This window comes from Limanda limanda, chromosome 11 (genome assembly GCF_963576545.1).
Source record: "Limanda limanda chromosome 11, fLimLim1.1, whole genome shotgun sequence".
Classification (NCBI taxonomy): domain Eukaryota; kingdom Metazoa; phylum Chordata; class Actinopteri; order Pleuronectiformes; family Pleuronectidae; genus Limanda; species Limanda limanda.
Window position 1 is genome coordinate 12,424,402 of NC_083646.1, and position 20,356 is coordinate 12,444,757.

The 20,356-nt window shown below is 45.3% G+C and overlaps 1 protein-coding gene across 1 annotated transcript in view; it reads left to right on the forward strand.

Annotated features, from left to right (window-relative positions):
- Positions 1 to 20,356, forward strand: part of si:dkey-246i14.3 (ephrin A4) — a 33,436-nt gene extending 13,080 nt beyond the window's left edge. The window contains exons 2-5 of the mRNA XM_061081164.1: positions 6,884 to 7,182; positions 11,078 to 11,146; positions 17,657 to 17,683; positions 18,389 to 20,356. Of these exons, the coding sequence (XP_060937147.1) occupies positions 6,884 to 7,182; positions 11,078 to 11,146; positions 17,657 to 17,683; positions 18,389 to 18,474 (481 nt within the window). The 3' untranslated portion in view covers positions 18,475 to 20,356. The remainder of the gene's footprint in view (positions 1 to 6,883; positions 7,183 to 11,077; positions 11,147 to 17,656; positions 17,684 to 18,388) is intronic.

Consider the following 20,356-nt stretch of genomic DNA (forward strand, 5'->3'; position numbering starts at 1 on the left):
TACAACCCTCATTATGCGTAAAGTTAACATTAATCTGTGTTCACTCTCTATTTAGCGACGCCTATCGCTCTGGCACCGTCAGCAAACATGGAGGCTCCCAGCAGCAAAGTTAGTCCATAAACATGAGACGAATGATGTTGACACAGTAAATAAGCTCCACTGCCACTTGGTTGCAATACACTTTGATAGATTTCATCAGTAGTTTGAATCATTGCTCTTGGTGTCCACCCATCACAGCTGTCTCCCTGCCCGCTCCGTCCGTCCTGTCAGCGGCGCAGCGAGTGAGGCACTGCAGCTATATTCAGGTTTATGCATCCGAAGCCTGGCACCTGCACAAATCAGCCCTGTACTTATACTGCAGCTCCATTTAGACTGCAGGAACATGGAGAGCAATCATTACTCTGAGGTTTTAGGCTGTCCGAGAAAAAAAAAAGACGACCGTAGTGAAGGATGGATGGGCGGGGTGTTGGCTTGGCACCGATCCCGCCACCGGATTGGTTGTCGCCCTGGCAACGGCACGTCTGACCTTATTTACCCCCTCGCACACCCCTTCAGCGTACGCACACCGCGTTCTCTCGCCCCGGCTCATTTCTTTTGCCGCACACTTTCCTCCGTCACTCCTCTCAGCGTGAGAGCAGAAACTCTTCTCCTTCTACTTCTTGTTGCCCTCTCTCCTCGAACACTTTTCTCACAAGCACGGCCACCTCCACGCTGGGCAGGTGAGGGAGTCAAATCAGAGAAACACTTACACTCGGCGCCGTGCTGGTCGTCGTAGCGAGGCAACCTGCAGTGTTTTTCGGTCAAACCAGCGAAAAATACAAATGACTCGTCCATTTCTGTTTTGGACGGTGATTTCGTAGCTTCTGGAAAAAAGTCACTGGAAAGCTTATTTTAGGATCAGACCAGACCACACATGGAGAGCTGCTTCGATGCATGACAGAGCTCCGCCACAGAGGAGGAAGATGGTTTCCACAGACCTGCAGCCATATCAAAACGGCTCCGATAGATTTTCGTTTCCATACTGATGGGTCCTGTGCACCAGAATCATGCAATTTCCCTTCAACTCTGACGGCCTTAGCTATACATCCTGTTGTGCTGCTGAGTCCCACAGAACGGAAAGACACACACACACACACTCTAAAGGAGGACATAACAGGCAGAAAATAGGGTCTGTCTTCACCTAAGGTTTGGATTCCTTTAGGGCCTGAAGCAGCAGGTGTGTGTGTGTGTTTGTCTGTGTGTGTGTGTTTGTCTGTCTGTGTGTTATCTTTATTTAAATTGATGGGGAGTAAGGGTCTGTGAGGCGACCTGCTGATTCACACACACTTTGAATCAAGGGCTGAGTGGTGTGTGTACGCCCTGTGCCTTCTGGTCCTTTAATGGAGCCTGCAGGGCAAGAAGGGTGCAACCAATCACTTCATCTCAGTTACACACACATCCACGGCTATAATGGCCGACGCTTATCCACAGAATTCCAGCTGTGTGATGCATTGCAGTGTGTATACGTGTGCACTTGTGCATCTTCTGTCCGTATGCGGGCAGTAACTTTTGATTTGTCCGATGGCAAAAGGCTTTTCTCCAGGAAATTGTGTAGCAGGGACGGTAAGCCACTCAGACCCTGATGCATATTAATATAATGGGCGAGCTCAGAACCTATATAAACTCTTCTGTGGAAATGGAAGAGGGGAAACAGAGTAGGAGGGAAGTTCACGTAACATCCAGGTTTGGTGATTAGGAGTCCTTGAAAATAAGGATATGGTCTGATGTAGGGCAGAGGTTGACTTCCTGCTGACCTTGAATGAAGTCGACACACACTCACACACACACTCACACACACTCACACACAGACTCACACAGACATACCAGGCAGGAAAGAGCGGATAGGAGCAACAGCTTGCCCCCTTTAAGGCGCTCGCTCCTCCCCGAGAAGGAGCCGTTGATCACCGGCCGGGCCACGGTTTGATTACACAAAGAGACGGTGTATCTGAGGGGTCTCGGGAGTGTGGGGTTCCAGGAGAGGGGAGGGAGGGGGGGGGGGGTTGGCTGGCGGGTAGAGGGATTTCTCGGCCAGCTGGGCATGTGAGGTGGTTGGGGGGGGCCCCAGATGGTCAGAGGTGGGGGGGTGAAGTCCTTGTTTGTGCGCGCCGAGGGGGAGTGAGCGCCAGGTTAGACACAACACTGTTGTTTGGGCTCGGGTGGATGGGTGGAGGGGGGGGCAGGGGGTTGTATCCCCTGATCCTGCTCTGTTTTTACATCCAGAAAGATCATAGAGAGGAACTGGAGAACAGAGAGGGTTTGAGCCTTGCAAGTTCCTGTGGTAATGAGTACCTGAAGTCCATTTCCTTTTGTTGTATGATTCCTTTTCCTGTTTTCCTCTGACCTGAGGAGCAGGAGCGGGTCACAGCCGAGCTCCAGGAAACAATGCCCTGGTCTCGCTGTAGTTTTCTGCCTTGTTCCTTATTTCCTCCTGCCCCGTCCTCAGGGTCTCTCTGTCAGGAACTCCTCTCGTATACTTTCCCATCAGTTATTCTTCACTCTACGCTGCTGCCCATTAAAAAGTCTGGTTTTATTCACCTGCTCAGATCAGTTTTCCTTTCTGTCTAGCCAGCGTTGGAAAACACTTTTTAAAAAATCTGTCGGTGTGCTCTGATGTGAGATGTTTTTTTGTGTTTGTTTGAAGTCTTTTCTAAAGTTCCTTCCTGACACTATTATGCAAAGAACTTTTTTTTGTGCAGAATCCCAACATTTTCCAGTTATTTATAAAATGATCCGTTAACAATTTGTTAACACCGTAAACCGGATAGCTTAAAAACTCTTTTCGGATTATGCACTTCCATGAAACTTGGTGGAAGGATGGGACATGGGCCGAGAAAGAAGCCATTAAATCTTTGGTGCGCATTTGGATAAAAGGGCAGATCCAGTGTATTTTGTTTTCAATTAGTTTAACATTGCATTTTGTAAATTGTTCAGGAGATATGTGCGCTACTGATTATCATTAAATTCAGAAATAGTAAATATCACCTCTGTAGCTAAGAAAAATGCCAATCTGGGCTTAAAGCATTGTGCATTTCTTCAATGTAATGAAGTCGCTTTGACTTCACCACAAATTATTTTCACATAAACAGATTTTTGAGGTGACTTGATTAAACAAACACTATCGTGAAGCCCAGAGTACTGAGGTTTGTCTTTGGTTTGTTGTTTCATTGAGATTAACGACTTTCTGTAAATGTTCTTATCTGTCAATGTGCCGAAAAAACTGAAATAAACAGAAAAATTAATTCACACAATCATCGTCTTATAGAGCCCTTAACATCCTCCCGTGTCCCCATGCAGTGTTACTTCAGCCCATAGAGGCTGAAGCTGTGTCATGCTATGCCCTGCCAAGGAAGAGCGACCACAGCGTGCTGTGCCCAGTCACCATGGTGACCAGAGTTAGTGGTCACCATGCTGTGATCGACCACAGACAAACTGAGACTACACCGAGCCGGTTCGGCCTCCTGTCGTTGCTACGAGGAAGTAGAAGCCTTTTAATGTGGGCTGGTTAGCATACCATCACAGGCAGGAACGTGTATATTAGAAACCGCTCTTCCCTCAATGTACATGTTCCGAATTCATTGGGGATGCACAGCACGGTGTAAGCATGTTGTTAGCATTTTCATTGTAGTAGAATATTCTATCTCCAGTGTTTATGTGTGCGTCCAGGGCCCCAGCATGTTCAGTATGCGGAGAGTAGGAGAATCTGTTCTGTATTCCCGAGGCCGTGTTGTAGGATTGTTGCTCCTTTAATTATTCTCTCATATTAAAGGATCAAAGGTCTCTGCCACAGTCGAGCCCCTGAATTTCATTATAACAGTGCACACACACCTTAATAGTCTTCTGTATGCATGTACATTTACATGGACACACATGGGGAGGGGGATCGGCTGTGTTCACTTTTTTTGAATTTTGAATGTGATTTCCTTGTGATTATAGAAGGGGGTAAACTCTGGCCTTTTCAAGTTCCCCACTGAAGAGCCCAGCGTGTTGGTTTTGATTCGGCTCCTCAGTCAGAGTTTTTCTTTATCAACCGAGAGCTTGCACCAGAACTCAGAAGGGTGTCACTGATCACCCTCTGGCAGCAGGAGGAGCATGTTTTATTCTCCTCAAATACTTTCATGTCCTGGTGTGTGTGAACATCATGTGTTTGTGTGTATTCAGGCCCGCACATGCTTAAATGCACATGAATTTGCCTGTGTGTGTTGCTCTGCGTCGTTGCCCTCTCCCTCGCTTTTGCGGCACTGGACCAAACCAGTCCTCTCCTCTGCGTCCAGAGAATTCTCCCACTGATGGCTGGCTGCACCAGCGCTGTGTTCTTTGACACTCGCGGCTCCTCGGTGCTCCCACGATGCCCCGGTGCTGTCACCACCCGGCTGCACGGTGGCTGGCAAGGATGGGAGTGTAATTAGGGCGTGTACCCAATCCTATACCAGGGCCAGAGAGAGGAAAAGGGAGGAAGAAGAAGGGGAAGAGGAGAGGGGGGGGCTGACAGTTTGACATCACTGGGGCACGCCGTCTCTGTAATTGCTGCCGTGCATATGGCGCGGGCCGATGTCGGAGGCTTGTGGGAGAAAGAGAGGGGTTGGAGGAGTCAGGAATAGGAGGGAGAGCACAGACGGGATGCAGCGTCAGAAGAAAGGGATGGGGGGATGAGTTTGTGTCACAGAAAGTGGGGAAAAGGAGGAGAAGGAGGGAGTGAGGAGGAATGCAGATTGGGGGGGGGTTGGGTGGTGGAAACACGACCTTAGAAGTGAAGAAGAAGATGGAGGTGAATGACACGCGTAGCAGGGGTGCAGCGTGTTGATACAGCACACGCCTGTTATTACACACATGCACAAACACGCACATACACCTACACACGCTTTTGTATTGTGTGTGTGTGTGTGTGTGTGTGTGTGTGTGTGTGTGTGTGTGTGTGTGTGTGTGTGTGTGTGTGTGTGTGTGTGTGTGTGTGTGTGTGTGTGTGTGTGTGTGTGTGTGTGTGTGTGTGTGTGTGTGTGTGTGTGTGTGTGTGTGTGTGTGTGTGTGCACACATTCTCACACTGGATCATGTGCTATTGTGTTCTCTTAACCAACAATTTAGTGTCTCTGTTTGGCTGTAATTAGTGCACACAGGTAATAGAGGTATCGTACGTGGCCACACACACATTCGCCGGGGGGGGATATTGATCACAGGAGTGTGTGTGTGTGTGTGTGTCCACGTGTGTGTGTCCAGAGCAAGGGACCCTGATCGATTGTGTTCTGTCCGGTTGATAGATCACCAATTCTGCACGCTAGCTATTGAGCAGGAAGCAGCTCCGGGGATCCCTGCCCCCCCCGGGTCTCACCTACAACCACAGGACTCCTTTTTTTTTCCCATTCTGAAGAAATAGACAACATCACAGGTTTTAAGTTAACATGGATTTCTGTTTCAGTTTTATTTATTATTTGGTCGCACCATCCAGCCCCACCCCTCTCCTCATTGCTCCATCCATCTTTGAAACCCTCCGCTGGAGCATCTCACGGCTCCCGTCACGTCTAACTCTTTCATTTTCGGTTTTCATCTCTTCTGTCTCCTCCTTTTTCACTCAATTCTTCCACTCATTGATCCTTTTGGTCTCCTCTCTGTCCGCCTACTTAACTCGAGACTCGTTTGCCAACCGCCGCCACCGCCGCCTCCTCCCCATTCCACGGTCCTTTTCCCTCCTGTGTTCCCCTCCGATGGTTCCCAGCACTCTCTTCCTCTCTCCTCCGCTCTGTCACCCCTCCATAAAGACTCCCACTGACAGACCAGCACCTTCTGCCCAAGCCACATTCGGCCCCTCATTCTTCTTCTCCTGCGCTCCGATGTGAAGAAGAGACCAATTAAAGTCGGATTCCTCTCCTCTTCCACGCCGTCGTTGCCCTCCCTGTGTCTCTCACTCAGACTCTCTGGGGTCGCTAATTAAAACACTTCACTTTCCTTTTTATACTTTTTTCCCCACCTGTTCATGCAGCATATCTCCTCCTCCTGACTTTCTTTATTCTACCTCTCTTCTTTAACACCTCTCTTTACATCAGTCTCCCTCTGTCTTTCTCTGGGCCTCGTCTCACTTCGCTCCATCACTCACATTTTTCCGTCCATTTCTCTCAAGTTTCTCTCATTTCTTGTCCCCCACTTTTTCTCGTCATGCCGCTATAATCAATTTACCATCTACGTACCTCTCTGTCTTTGTCCTACATGTGCCTCCCCGAGTCCTTCTCTCATGCTCCCTTTCTCCATATTAGTATTTACATGGGTAACTCTTTATGCCGTTGCTGACAGGAAGTCTAAAGGAGCATACATTATGCAGCCCTTCTGTTCTAATGATGCGGTCTTGTCCAGAGTTGTTGTTATGCCTAAAGCCAGTCAACCTTGACTGGAGACGCGGTTGTGCATGCACACGCACGTCCGCTTCAGTCCGTACACGCCTGTGTGTGTGTGTGTGTGTGTGTGTGTGTGTAGAGGGAGAGGGGGAAAGCGGAGCGAGTCGGCTTTATTTTACACTGAATTCCCCTCAGATGTTTTGATTAGCATACAAGGATTTCTATCTGTCTCTAAACACTGTTCCCCTGCCAGTCTGGAAATGAAATGAACATGTATCATTGTGCATCAAATCCCAAAACATCCTTTAACACTCGCACTCCGCTTTATGACCCTGTGTAATTGTTATATGTAATATTGATGAACGATCAATCTGCTGGAACTATCCACATTCCTCCCGGCGCAAAGGAATTACCTTCTCTGTCTGTCTGTGCTTAATCACCAACTCGCTTTTCCCTTCAGTCACGTATCACTCGATGTAAGCGCCACGTGAAATATTAACGACGTTGTCATTCTGCGTTCCAGGTTAACGACAGGAGATCTGTCCATCCAGGTGAATCTGAACGACTACCTGGACATCATCTGCCCCCACTTCCCCAACAAGGAGACGCTGGGCCCCCGGCAGCCGGAGACGCTGGCCCTCTACCTGCTGGGAGAGGCAACGTTCCAGGGCTGCGTGGAGACCAAAGGGGCGATCAAGAGATGGGAGTGCAACACCCCCTTTGCTCCATTTGGACCCGTGCGCTTCTCTGAGAAGATCCAAAGGTTCACACCCTTCTCTCTGGGGTTTGAGTTTCTCCCAGGGCACCACTACTACTACAGCTGTAAGTAAAGTGTACATACATACATCATATATACCTCCACCAAGGCCCACAAATTCCCTTTAATCCAACCAAGCTGCACCAAATTTGACACTTTCATAGAAACTGGATATTTTTTTTCAATTCATGAATTTTTAAAAATAACAAAAAATCCCTGGATCCAGCTACGGGGTTTTGCACCAAAATGTAATGGCTCCTTTTCCATACCGTATCCTTCTACCAAGTTTTGTGGAAATTTGTCCTGTAAATTTTGTGTAATCTTGCTTATAGACAAACATACAAAAGTGGACGCAATATTGACAATTACAATTTCCTAAAGCTCGAGATGACACCCCAAATAGCCAACAGTCAAATACCCAAATGGTTTCAGTTTCCCTCTACCAGATGTTCCACTCACCGACAAATTTTTGCAACTCACTGACAAAAGCCCCAGATCAGAGCCCAATCTGCACTTGCCAATCACTATGAGTGATCTCTTCAAAGACGTGATTAGAGAGGCTCGTCAACACAGCACTTCCTCTAGCAGGCGGAATATCGAGACGAAATGGCGACAACAGCAGCCAATCAGAGCAGAGCGCACGTACTAGTTGTGTATGTAGTCTGAAGTTGAACTTGGCAAAAAGGCGAAAAAAAACTTCAACGACTTTAATGGCTTATTAAACAAAAATCAAGCTTTTAAACCAGCTAACTGATGTCAAATCCTAATCGGTTCATAAAATTATGGATTTATTACAACAGTCCACGTTCAAAAAGCACTGAAGTTTAATACTCAACCATGATCACAAGACCTGTGTGATTCTAACGCGGCTGAAAAAGTGTTTTTTTAAGATTTTTCGTGATAAATGTATTTTTTAGTGAAACAATGATCATTCGCTCCAGGCTCCATATCCTGAGAGCCGAGTAAAACGGCCCAAAAAGAGAGAAGATGTGTAAATATTTGATGTTTCACTTCATCAGTCTGTGCAAAGACACCGGTGTTAAAGCGTGTGACCAGGCAGCTCCAGTCTTTTAAGGGGTGAAGCGTCTTTAGCCAGTGTTGAGTTCTTGCAAACAGCAGCATATGGATTTAATATTTTTCCATAAATTCACATTGAATCACATCTTAAACCTTTTAGGCTCTTGCACAGTTTTAGTGATGCTCTCCTGTTTCTCCAGTACAGCGTCTGCGCTCTTCACTCGTTTATTTCAACCCAGTGGAGGAGCACAGGGAGGGAGAGAGACAGAAGATGGCTTAGTGGCTGTAAAATCAGTTTACATTTTCTTTTTACCACTTTCTACAACTCCTGGTGTCAGTCCAACCAAGAGGGGGGAGGACATGAAACAAGGCAGAGAATGAAAGAGTCAAGTGAAAGCGCACTATGGAGGGGTGACAACAAAGAGACAGAGGGGCCGCAAAGTGTAGGAGGAAGAAATGGAGATCAATACGTGACGACAGTGAAGGGGAAAGAAAAAAAAAAGGCAGGCAGAGAAGCAGACAGAGGTAGAGAAGCGTGGAGGAGTGACAGAGGGAGAGAAAGAGCAAAAGATGGACACAGTCTGACAGTACAGGAAGGGGAGGGGGGAGAGAGGGATGAGAGGGACCAGATGAGTGGAATCCACACTGGATGAAGAAAAGGGAGAGCAACAAAAGCGACGGAGAAAAGGGATGGATGAGACTAAAGGAGAGAAAGAATCTTTACATAAATTACTGTTGCGGTCTGAAGGACAATGGAGCATTGTGAGGGCATGAGAGCGTGGTTCCACACACACACACGCTAACACACACTCATGTATATATGTACACATACACACACACACACACACTGGGCTATTGTGGTTGCTCAGGCCAGTTCACAGAGAAGCAACAATGGGTGCACCCCCCCCTGGTCGGGCCGCATCAGGCTCAGAGCGATTGTGTGTGTTTTGTCCACATCAAAGATAAGGCCTAAAGTTGGTCCAAATGTCTGGCTCTGGGGTCTGTGAGCTGAATGGGCCTGCAGCACTGGAGACACTATAAGGGCATTAGCCGGGGAGAACAGTACAATAGTATTAGAAACACTAATGGCATTAGTTGGCTCAGTCTGAGCCGGGCTCAGCTCCTCTCACTGGCTCCCACAGACTGTGACACTGACAAGCCACTGGGTCTGCAGGTCTCTGACCTACTGCCCAGTGGATCTGCATGTCTGGATCCAAAGAAACAGGAAACACCTCAACATCCTCTGACAGTCAGCTGCTGAACCAAAGAGTTCAAAGCTCCAAAACATTTTAGTTTTAGCATATTAAAATGCCGCAAATAACTAGTCCAATGTTGTCGAAAGTAGATTTACAGGTGCACACAACAAACACAAGTTTCCAGGACACACTAAAACCTCATGAAGACACCAGTATTTTGTTAAGGGCTAATGCTGAATCACAAAGGTGATCAGAGTGCAGTGATATTGTCGGTGACGACAACGTCCAACAACGGTAACTCCTCCACTTCAGGCTTCTGCGTACTGAGTCGAGCTTCACCAACCTTTGGTCAAGCAGGTGAACATCTCTCTGTGCAGCAGCGGTGGCTCCAGGTTCCTGTGGTTCCTGTGGACTGAGTCCTGCAGCACTTTTACAGCTCTGATAAAAAAACTGCTGAATCAATCCCTGTGTGAAAGTCTGAATTCTGAGTTAATAATCCACTAGTGCCCTCAAAATGCCACAATGGAACAAAAAGCATTTCTGCCAATGACAATACACCTGTCAGTAATGACAGGAAATGACAGTGATTAATAAGCTGAGGGTTTGAAATCTTAATTATCCGCTCACTGTACCGTTAACTACTAATTGTCGATTATACTGGGAGTGGGAACTGAATGAGTGAATAAGGGAGTGATCAAGAGTCTGGGTGTTTTCAATCCATTTTTAATTTCCTTTCTGGTGTGATATTGTTCTGCATACAGTAGTTCTTCATTATTCTGCAGTGTTAGTTTCCTAAATACAATATATTAAACTCCTCCTTAAAGTATTGATAATGTTTTTATGCCTCTGAGGCTTGTCCGTCTGTCTGTCCCATTCCTGTGGACCTGATATTTCAAGAATGCCCAAAGGGAATTCCTTCAAACTTGGTACAAGATTCAGTTTTAACCCGTAAAGTGTTATCTTAAGAACACCAGTAGAAAACCCTTTCATATTTTGCACAAATATTCACTTAAATTTACGAATGAACTAATAAGATTTGGGTGGTAAAAGGTCAAGTTCAAGGTCGTCTCGTTTTTGTCGCATGCATGCAAAGATTTTATCTCAGGGGTCAAAGGTAAAGGTTATGGTGACCTCATATGAGTCACAATGACCCATGAGTTCTGTGCACGTGTGTGTGTATGTGTGTGTGTTATCTCACTGATAACCAGAAGTGAGACAGACTGTTTGCCATCATATGCTCAGCTTGTGCACCGGGTCCCTGTTGAGTTAGCAGCTGTTTGTGAATTATTCAAATATTAAGCCCCTTTAACTGCACTTTCCAGACAGATTTGTTTTGTAAAAGCAATGCTAGACGGACAGGTAATATAGTTGATGTTTTCCCATGTGAGCCGTGATCAGAACTGATATCGGAGCTGTTGCCTGCTTTTATGGCTGCACTCTCAATTGTGTGTTTTATTGTTTTTATTTAGCTGCGTAGATAAGTGTGATGTGTGTTAAGTCTCCGTGACACAGCGAGATGTGTCATTCTTTATCCTGATATCATGAGGTATTGATGTGGTGAAACCAGGAAAACAACCTCGCCGTTGGGCTCATAATCAGAATTTTTCAAAAGTAGCATAAGCGACTCCAGAGATTTGATGGAAGCTCTCCATCCAGCAAATATCTTTTATTTAACACTTTTAGAGTATATTTTATTGGCTTTAAGTTGCTTATCTACACCTTTTTCTCTTTTTTTTGTTCCTTCCAGCTCTACCCACAGATGAAGGCCCTCTTCTGCCATGTATGAAGTTGCGTGTCACTGTGTGTTGTGAGCCCAGTGAGTACACTCCTCTTTTCATCTGCTCCTCCTTTCATGCTTCTCCTCTGTGCACCGAGAAACTCTCAGCAGCTCAGATCTCTGCTATCAGGACGGTCCAGCATCATGCATAAACCGCAACTTATCACGTTACCCTTCTCTCCTTTTCACAAATTCCGAGGCTCTAATGCTCCATGTTTTTTGCATCAACATCACCCGGGGGGATGAGTCTTTTAAAAACAGCACTCATCTCTCCATTTTGGCTTTTTTAACCTAATCAGATTGAATTTGTTTGTATTACTTCCCTTTTAAAGTGCAACCTTCCACTTCTCTCTTCGCCGCCCCTATACCTTTTTTTTTTTACCTCCTAGTCCCCCACATTCTCCCACCCTCCATCTCCCTGTGTGAAATTCCCAGAGTTGATATAATCCAGAGCCCGCCTGGAGCAACGTTAGTCTTCCAGTCCAGTGAGCTGCCTGTTCCGGTTGGGAATGTTGCCAAGTCACTGTGGGAATCCCTGTACAGTCGCTAGTGTGCGTGTGCATGTGCGTGTGTGAGTGTGAGTGTGAGTGAGCATTTCTATGACAGGTCTTGTGTCTGCGGACCTCCTGCATGAGTCTGTGGTTCTTTGCGTGTGTCCTCTGGCAGTTTAATTTGTTCAAGTTGGTGTGTGTGTGATTTCCGAGACGTCTGTCCCAGTTCCCATCGCAGTGCTGTCTGCAGGGTGCTTGTCGTGCTGTCCCACCCTGACCTAACACACTTTGGTTGTGTGTAGGGTTGCAAAGGGGCGGAAACTTTCCGGAAACTTTCCATCGAAAAAAAAAAAAACGACACAAATTAAATGCTGAGCAATAAAAACATAATTCAAAACTCTATTTTAAAGATGTATGGAATGCAGCACACGCTGCACGTTGAGTTTCAACCCTCCACTGTGCATTCTTCCATCACATGCACAGATAACTCCCAGCATCCTTCACTCTACAGCAGGGCTATTGAGGCCTGCTGTAGTGTGCAGGACTAGTCAGGTAAGTTTCGATGATATTACTGGGGAAAATATATTAGCATGCTGATTGAGGATAGTTCATCTGTTCATCTAGCCTATTTCCATTCATTTATCCATCAATTGTAAAATATGTTTACAGACGATTCCAATTGTTTGGCTAACTATTTATATCTCTGGCATTGCATTAGTGTTTTTTAAAAAACTTTATTCTCATCTTATTCTACAGAACAATGCCACGTGAACTATCTCATGTGTGGAGACATTTCACCCCATCCAATGTAGAAGGAAAGGCTGTGTACATTTGCAAATACTGTGCAAAGACCTATGTTAAGAATGACAACGATGCAGAAGCGTAAAGTCAAGTGCCCAAAGTTTCCTCAGGGCTCAAATCAGACCAAACGAAACAAAATGTTTATATTTATGTCTGTATATGACAAGGTAAATACAGTTAGTATAAATTATCCACAAAATTTCCTGTTAATTCCCGTTAATTCCGATGGAAAGTTTCCAACTTTGAATATTCCCGGAATTTTGCAACCCTAGTTGTGTGTCCCTACAGGTGTGTGTGTGTTTGTACAAGTAATCACTACTTTCCCACAGCTATCAATAGCAAATTCCTCCCAATCCCACCACCTTGATTAAATGTGAGTCAGTTTGGCGTCAAGGAAAAGAAAATATTAAAAACCTGGAGTATAAAAAAAAGCCAGATCCGTCTCCTGTGGATTTGTAAATGCCATCGCGGTTGCAGTGCGAGACGAGGAGTAATTTGCTCAGTTATTACCAGAGTGAAGGCTGATGACTTTTTTTTTTATATGTTAATTATCCTGCTGTCATTAATTAGAAATACCACAGATAGTTGTGCAGTGTGAAAATGCTAATGTGATCTTGACCTTCTGACAGAATTCCCACATCAGCGTATCTGAGCCGGAATGAATCAAAATATTTGATATCGCGTGGATTATGTATGCTGAGACACACACACACACACACACACACACACACACACACACACACACACACACACACACACACACACAGACACACACACACACACACGCAAACACACACACACTTGACTTTAAAGCTGACACCCTTTTACGTTAAAAAAAGACTTCTACCTACAAAGACGCTCAGACTTCTATCCACTGTTTCCTTTCTCTCTCTCTCTCCCTCTCATCCTCTGTCCCTTCACCAAAACTAATCCCAACTAAATTTGGGGTTCTCCCTTTTCTCGTCCTCCCCCCCGTCTGTCTCTCTGTCTGTCTCCCCCCTCCCCGCTCATCCTCCCTCACCCACCCACCCCCCCGCCTCCACCGCTCCAGCCTCCTGTTCTTTCTCTCCACTCTTGTCATTCCTGAAGTGGCACTAATCCTCCCCTTCTCTCTGTCTCCTCGGCTCTAACCTCCCTTCCTCAGTTTTTATGATCTTTCGCTACTGGAGCAAAACTAATCTAGGCACCATCCATGGCGAGTCTCATGCACTTCCTCGCCGCCTAGCCCCCCACCCCCCATTTGACTCCGCCCCACCCTCCTCACCTTCCCCCATATCTGTTTTACAGCTATTCACCGACTCTCTTCGGCGCTCCATCTCTGTCGCGGCGAGTGCGTTGGGACGAGAATACGCGCAGCTGGAGAGGAGAGAGCGACTGAGATGGATGAGAGAGGTGATGAAGGAGAGTTGGAGGGTCTCTCTCTCTCTCTCTCTCTCTCTCTCTCTCTCTCTCTCTGACTGTCCATTAGTGGCAGTTTCCCCACAGCTGTTGTTGTGTTGTTCCCTGTGGTAACACCTCACATACTCCCTGGTTCCTTCCTGCTCAGGTTCCCTTTTATCTGACAGGCAGCAGGACGCACCGTGCCTGTACATTCAGTGTGTGTCTGTGTGTGTGTGTGTGTGTGTGTGTGTATGTGTGTGTGTGTAGGAGAGAGAGGGGAAGGCAGCGTCTCTTGTCCTTCAGCTGTATCTCGTCTCTTATCTGAACTTCAAAACGTGCACCTCCCTCCCTTCTTTTCTACCCAAACTAAAAAGTAGTTCCACTTGGGGATGCCCTGTTGTTAATTACCACCGGGTACACACATAGACACACACACACACACACACCTGCTTCACACTGGTCTGAAGGACAGAGTGGTGACAGTGTTGGGCCCGTCAGGTACACTGTCATTGCTCGAAGGTCATGCTACCTCTCTCCGGTCCCTCTGCTTCCTCTCCAGTGTGTGAACGTGTGTGTTTATCGCCTTAATTTAACCCAAGAACACGACAAACACCAGGCAGGAGTCAGGACAGTTGCAGTCACACAGGAGGCTCCTAATGACATTATCTGCCTGTGTGTGTGTGTGTGTGTGTGTGTGTGTGTGTGTGTGTGTGTGTGTGTGTGTGTGTGTGTGTGTGTGTGTGTGTGTGTGTGTGTGTGTGTGTGTGTGTGTGTGTGTGTGTGTGTGTGTGTGTGTGTGTGTGTGTGTGTGTGTGTGTGTGTGTGTGTGTGTGTGATGTTCCTTGTTTTTCATTCTTCCCATCCTGGCTTTCGCTTGGAGTATTGTGAAACTATTTCATTTCTTTTTCGTTAGGTTTTTCTTTTAGCGATGTGAGTGAGGATGTGATGTTTATTTGAACTCCACGCTGTCATGACTCATGCCAAAGAACCAGGCTCTGCTGAAAGGTGCTTGAGCCTGCGTTGCGTCAGAAAACAAGCCTCTGAATGGGCAGAGTGCTGCCATGTGAAGTCTCCGGCCCCCTGCAGCCCCTCTATTGCGTCTCTGACCTGCTCGCTTCTCCTCTTACTCCACACTTACCTCTTTTTTTGTTTTTTTCCACTGTAACTTCTCCCCAAAACTCCTCCTGTTGTTTATCCCCCTGTTCTCCTTGTCACTCTGTCTTCACTCTTTTGCTGCCGTCCCACTGCGAGAAACCATTACGGACCAACTCTCCTCCCTCTAATTGATTCCCTTTTTCCCTCCATCTCTCTTCTCGTGTTTTTTTCCTCTCGTTCCCCCCGCTGTGAGAAGTCCATCGCTCTCATTTAAGTTTGTAGAGCTTCACCGTTTTCCCCACTTTGTGTCTCCTTTTTCCTCTTGCAGCTTTTTTTTTGACTTTCCTCTCTGCCCTCCTTTACCCCCTCCACTCTCGCCCAAATACCTTTGTACCCTCTGAACCTGACACACACACACACACACCCACACACACACACACACACACACACAATCACACACATACTTTAACACACATGCAGGCACACAGTCCGGCCAGCCGAGCTCTCTAAGACCAAGAACTCGATAAATTGGACTTTCGCCGCTTTTGCCGACTCGCTTTGTTATTTTGCGGTTCTTCTCTTTTTGCAAATGTTTCTCTTTTCGTCTGGTTAGCAGTCAAGCTGGGTTAGCATTAGCTCCTGTGTGTGTAAAATGGCGGCGTGTGAGGAGAGGTGGAATGGTGGAACAGTGTCTGTCTCTGCAGTGGGGCGTTCTGCTGACTGGAGATACACACACACACACACACACACACAAGCGCGCGCACACACGTACACACTCACACACACTTAGCCATAGTTGTGCATGTACAGTTACACAGGCTGCATGTTTCTGACTGCAGTGCAGAAAAAGGCACTGCTCTCACAGTCACGCCACCGCGGACGCCATTTTGTGGTGGAGCTCGCCACGTCCAAAATTAAGACGTTGACACAAATGGGCGTTCTCTGATTTTTGCACAAATGATGAGATCAAAGCCGGATCAAAACACACATATCACTCACAGCCGGGTAAACACGAGGCATTTTTCATGAGCGGGTTCGCGTTTCAAAAATATATTTTTTATATAAGTCTTATATAAAAAATATATCTTTGATGTATTTGTATACAAGCTTTTTTTTTAAAATTAGCATAACAATCGTTTGCTCATCCAAAAATCTACGTTTGAACTTATAAATGTTATATTTATATTAGTTTTTGGAAGTTTTATTAATTAAAAAATATTTTGTGCAAAAAAGTAAGATTTGACACTTTCTACGTTTCTGTTTTATCAACACAATTTGAAATTGAAAGAACTTTTATTTAACTTTGGTGATTAAATTGCATTAAAATACATTTTGATATCAGAAATACTTATATTATTAAAATTTAACCTCATTGACGTCATTGACAAAATTTTTTGTTTTATTTTATGCAAGTACAGCAGCCGCTCTATTACGCAGGAAGTGTTTCAGTATTATCTTTTCTGTTTGCTTTGATTTATTTTTTCCCCCACAAACACGCACACAAACCCTCAGACACACACACACACACACACACACACAGACTGTGGCCCAGCGAGAGGCCCAGACGCAGCATGCTATTTAATGCTTCGTTAACCCCTCGATGGTCGTTAGCTGTACAAAACCTGGGAGTAATTTAGTGGCTCATGTCTGTCGGGGGGGGACGTGTTGCTGCCGGGACCTGTAGCTACGAGACAGACATGATAGAGACAAACGCTGTGTGCTCCTCTGCTTAGCCTCCATTTCATAAATCCTTGGTCTCTGCTACTGTTACAGATGAGATTGGAGCGTCCCATTTCCTCTCTCCTAATCTCAGTCCATCGCTATGGGATGCGGAGAGGTGGTGGTTGTCTCCGACGTGTGTGTGTAGGTGCGTGTTTGTGTGTCTGTGTTAGGTTGGCGTTGTTGGAGGTGGGCTCGGGGCTGTAGATCGATTTAATAACAGCTGCGATTGTGCAGCCTCATCCGTGTTTCCTGACCCCCCCGTCCCGTCCTCTCTCTCCCAGACGCTTCACGCCACCTCTCCTTTCCTTTCTGAGGAGATTTAAGCATTTCCTCTCTTTTCCAGCCTCACTCTATACCTGCACTTTTCTCTCCAGCTCTCCCTCTCCGCCGTCCCACCATTCCTCCATCCGTCCCCCATTATTTCCTTTTAGTCCAGCCCCCTGCTGAGAAAGTGACGCCCAGACACAAACAACCCCCCCCCCTATCCCGTCTCTTTCTCTCCCTCTCTCCCTCCCTCCCTTCTCTCTCTCTCTGTCTGACCTTGTTTCAATCTTTCCAACCTTCTTTTTTCCTCGCCGTACTTTTCTCACTTGAGTCTCCACCACTCTTCCTTTCATCTTCTGTCCACTTCTTGGTTTCGCTCTGTCATTTTGAATTTTCTTGTTTTTCTCCCCCCCCCCCCCTTTTTCTTTTTCATTTCCTATATCCGCTCTTTATAATCTCGATCACTCTTGCTCCCTCGCTCATTTACATAACACTATATTTTCCTGTTGCCTTGCTTCTCAAGCTCTTTTTTTATCCGACCTTTAAGAGAATTTGCATGGGGGACATATTTAGGATTGCACAGCCAGTCAGTCCTCATTTTTCATGGCGTTAGGCCGTGAGTAATGGTAAATACCTTCCCCTGGTCATTTGTCTGTTTCTTGCTCCTTTTTGTTCCACAAAGCAGAAGCTGTGTACAGAAAGTTAAGCATGCAGAAATGACTAATCAGCAACTTGTTTCTTTGCCTCAACTTTATATGACTCTCTCTCTCTCTGCCTGCTCTCTCTCTCATTGCAGCATTAGAGGGTTCGAGACAAACACAAGGTGAGATGAAACCTTTTGAATCCAATTTTTTATTCTTGAGTTTCAGAAGTTTTAAACGATAACCCTCTTTATCGTCGATTACAGTGAACGAGTCTCATCTGGCTCTCTGGTCTTTTTCTCTGAAGTTCAAATGTGCTTTATTTAATCACAGCCAGGGCAGGAATGTGGCACATAACACGCATAAAGAAGAAACACAAACATGCATCAAGCAAATGTTGCCTAATGAGTAACAGAAATAGGTTTTAAACGGAAAAAACATCCCAAACGGAGAATGTGCACAGCCACTCATTACACCCACATGTGCTTCTTGAACTCATCTTACCAAAAACCAGGAGCATTAATGCACTGCAATAACAACCTCCTCTCTGCTGGGAAGTTTTTCTACAGTAATTTAGACCCTGGCTGCGGAGATCTTTGATCCCATTCAGCCACAAGACACATCAGTGTGGTCGGCCACAGATGTCGGGCAATACGATGTGGAGCGCAGTCAGTGCGACGGAGAGGATTGAGGTCAGGGCTGTGCGCCGGCCGGGGCAAGTTAGGAAATGAAGATCCGTCCCCAGACTATTGACGATTTTCAAAAATAAGATGCTCGTAATTTGGAAAACAGCCACAGATCAGAAGAAACTCGTGTCTAGGTACTTTATATCAAACGCTGTATATCACACACACACGGTCTCATGCAAGTTTCCATCTCTCTTTCAGTGACCGCACCTCAGAGCAGTGCTTCCTCACTGCGGACAGCTCCACTCCTCCTCCTCATCCTCAGCCTTCACCTGCTGACTACCTGACCCCCCCGCCTCATCCGTCCTCGCCACCGACCTCGGCTCCTGCTCCTCCCGTAAGGATCAGGAGTCGCTTCTCAGACGATCAAGTACACAATGCAATCTACGCTCAGACAGCGAAATGACACAATGCAATCTACACTAAGCTATTGCAAATGACCAACATTACCTTGTGAGTGTTTGACCTGTGAAATTCCAGGAAGAATCATGTTGGGGATTCTTCTTCAGGAAACGCGGGCCACAGTGACTCAGGGACTGATTTACCGAATCACTGTGATTCATTTCTTGTTATTTCCTTCTGTCACTTGTTGTGTAAGTAGCAGCTCAGAATAATACACACAGAGCTTTGGCCTATTCGTGAGACTCGTATCCCAGTCTGCCTCTGCCAGAAGAACAATGAGTCTGTCCGGATGTGTTCCAACAAAGTTCTTTCACTTTTTCATTTATGTTTCTTATTCTGTTTTTCCTTTTCTACTTAGTTTCTTTTATTCGTTTTTTTTTTTTTTTTTTTGTTAAAACCTGTCTCCAGTTGAGAATTGGCCAAATAAACACATTCTATTGCACTGAGTGGCTCAGGGTGGAGGTCGATCAGTCAGCTGGTGACTTTCTTTTCTTTCCCGTTATGCTGGATATGGGCAGACGCAGATAATTAACTTGTTTTAAAACTGCCTAGTTTACATCTGAGAATGTTAAATGTGTTTTAGATCTTATTAGATTTCTTTGAAAAGGCTTTTTAAGAAGAAATAAGGAATATTCTGGAAAAGTCAGGAAAAGCTCCTGCGCCCCCTACTGGGATCAGACTGGTTTAACTGGAATTGGACTGGGTTGGCCCTGAACCCAGAACTTGGACACTAGATCTTGGTGGTATATGGTAATAATGGCACCTGGGACTAAGATTGTTCCTCTCTGACTGGACCCCCTGTTGTTCTGCCTCCCCAGCCCTCTGTCTGCTCCAGAACAGAGGGGGTTATGGGTAAACGGAGAGCGCATCAGCATGGTGATCTTCACTGAACACACTGCAGACCACTGAGGAGGCCGACCATGTGTGTAGATGTACACACAAGTATTTTGTTCCTTTTATTGTTTTCATGGGATTCTTGATGTTAGCTTTTACTGTATAGTTAATATATTCTGCACAATAAGATGTATTAACTGTACAAGTCAGTGATTTAGTAAGATCTGATATTTGAACGCAAACATCTGGAAATAATTGCTTTTTTACCTACACAGACAATGATTTATATTCTGGGTTAAATGGATTTACTGGATTCTTGTCATTATGCTCTGCTACAATGTATTTTCCCAAATGAAAGGATTTAACGGTGGAATTTATTTAATTTGGACTGCCATTTAGTTTTTTATTAAGAAATGGCTCTAAATGACTGTCATTGATCAAGAAAATATTAAAATTAATTCAATATTAATTTACTTAATTTTAAGATTGTTATTGAAGAAAATAAATCAGTGGATTTTCTTAATGAAATTAAATGAAGCTTATATATCTATATATACGGTAAAATAATTATTTCCACACAATATTTGAGTGATTTGAGGTCAGAAAATCTTTAGATTAAATATATAGTTTATTAAAAAAAATACTACATTGTTAGCACTTAATATATATTTTTTCCTCGAATCGCACCAGTCATGCCGTTGTTTTGTGTTTTTTTCCAAAATGGGTGATGAAAACCGATGTTTGAAAAATGTTTAATTTGAACTATGTAGAATTTTACAATCATGTACTTGTAGGATTATGATGTTGATTTCTTTGTGTTTGTGTAACGCGTTTCACATTTTCGTGAAAAATGTAGCTTCTTCTGTGAAGAGCCAACCGCAATCTGAGCCTTTTTTTTTTACGTGGCACGTCAAAATAAATTCGATTGCATTA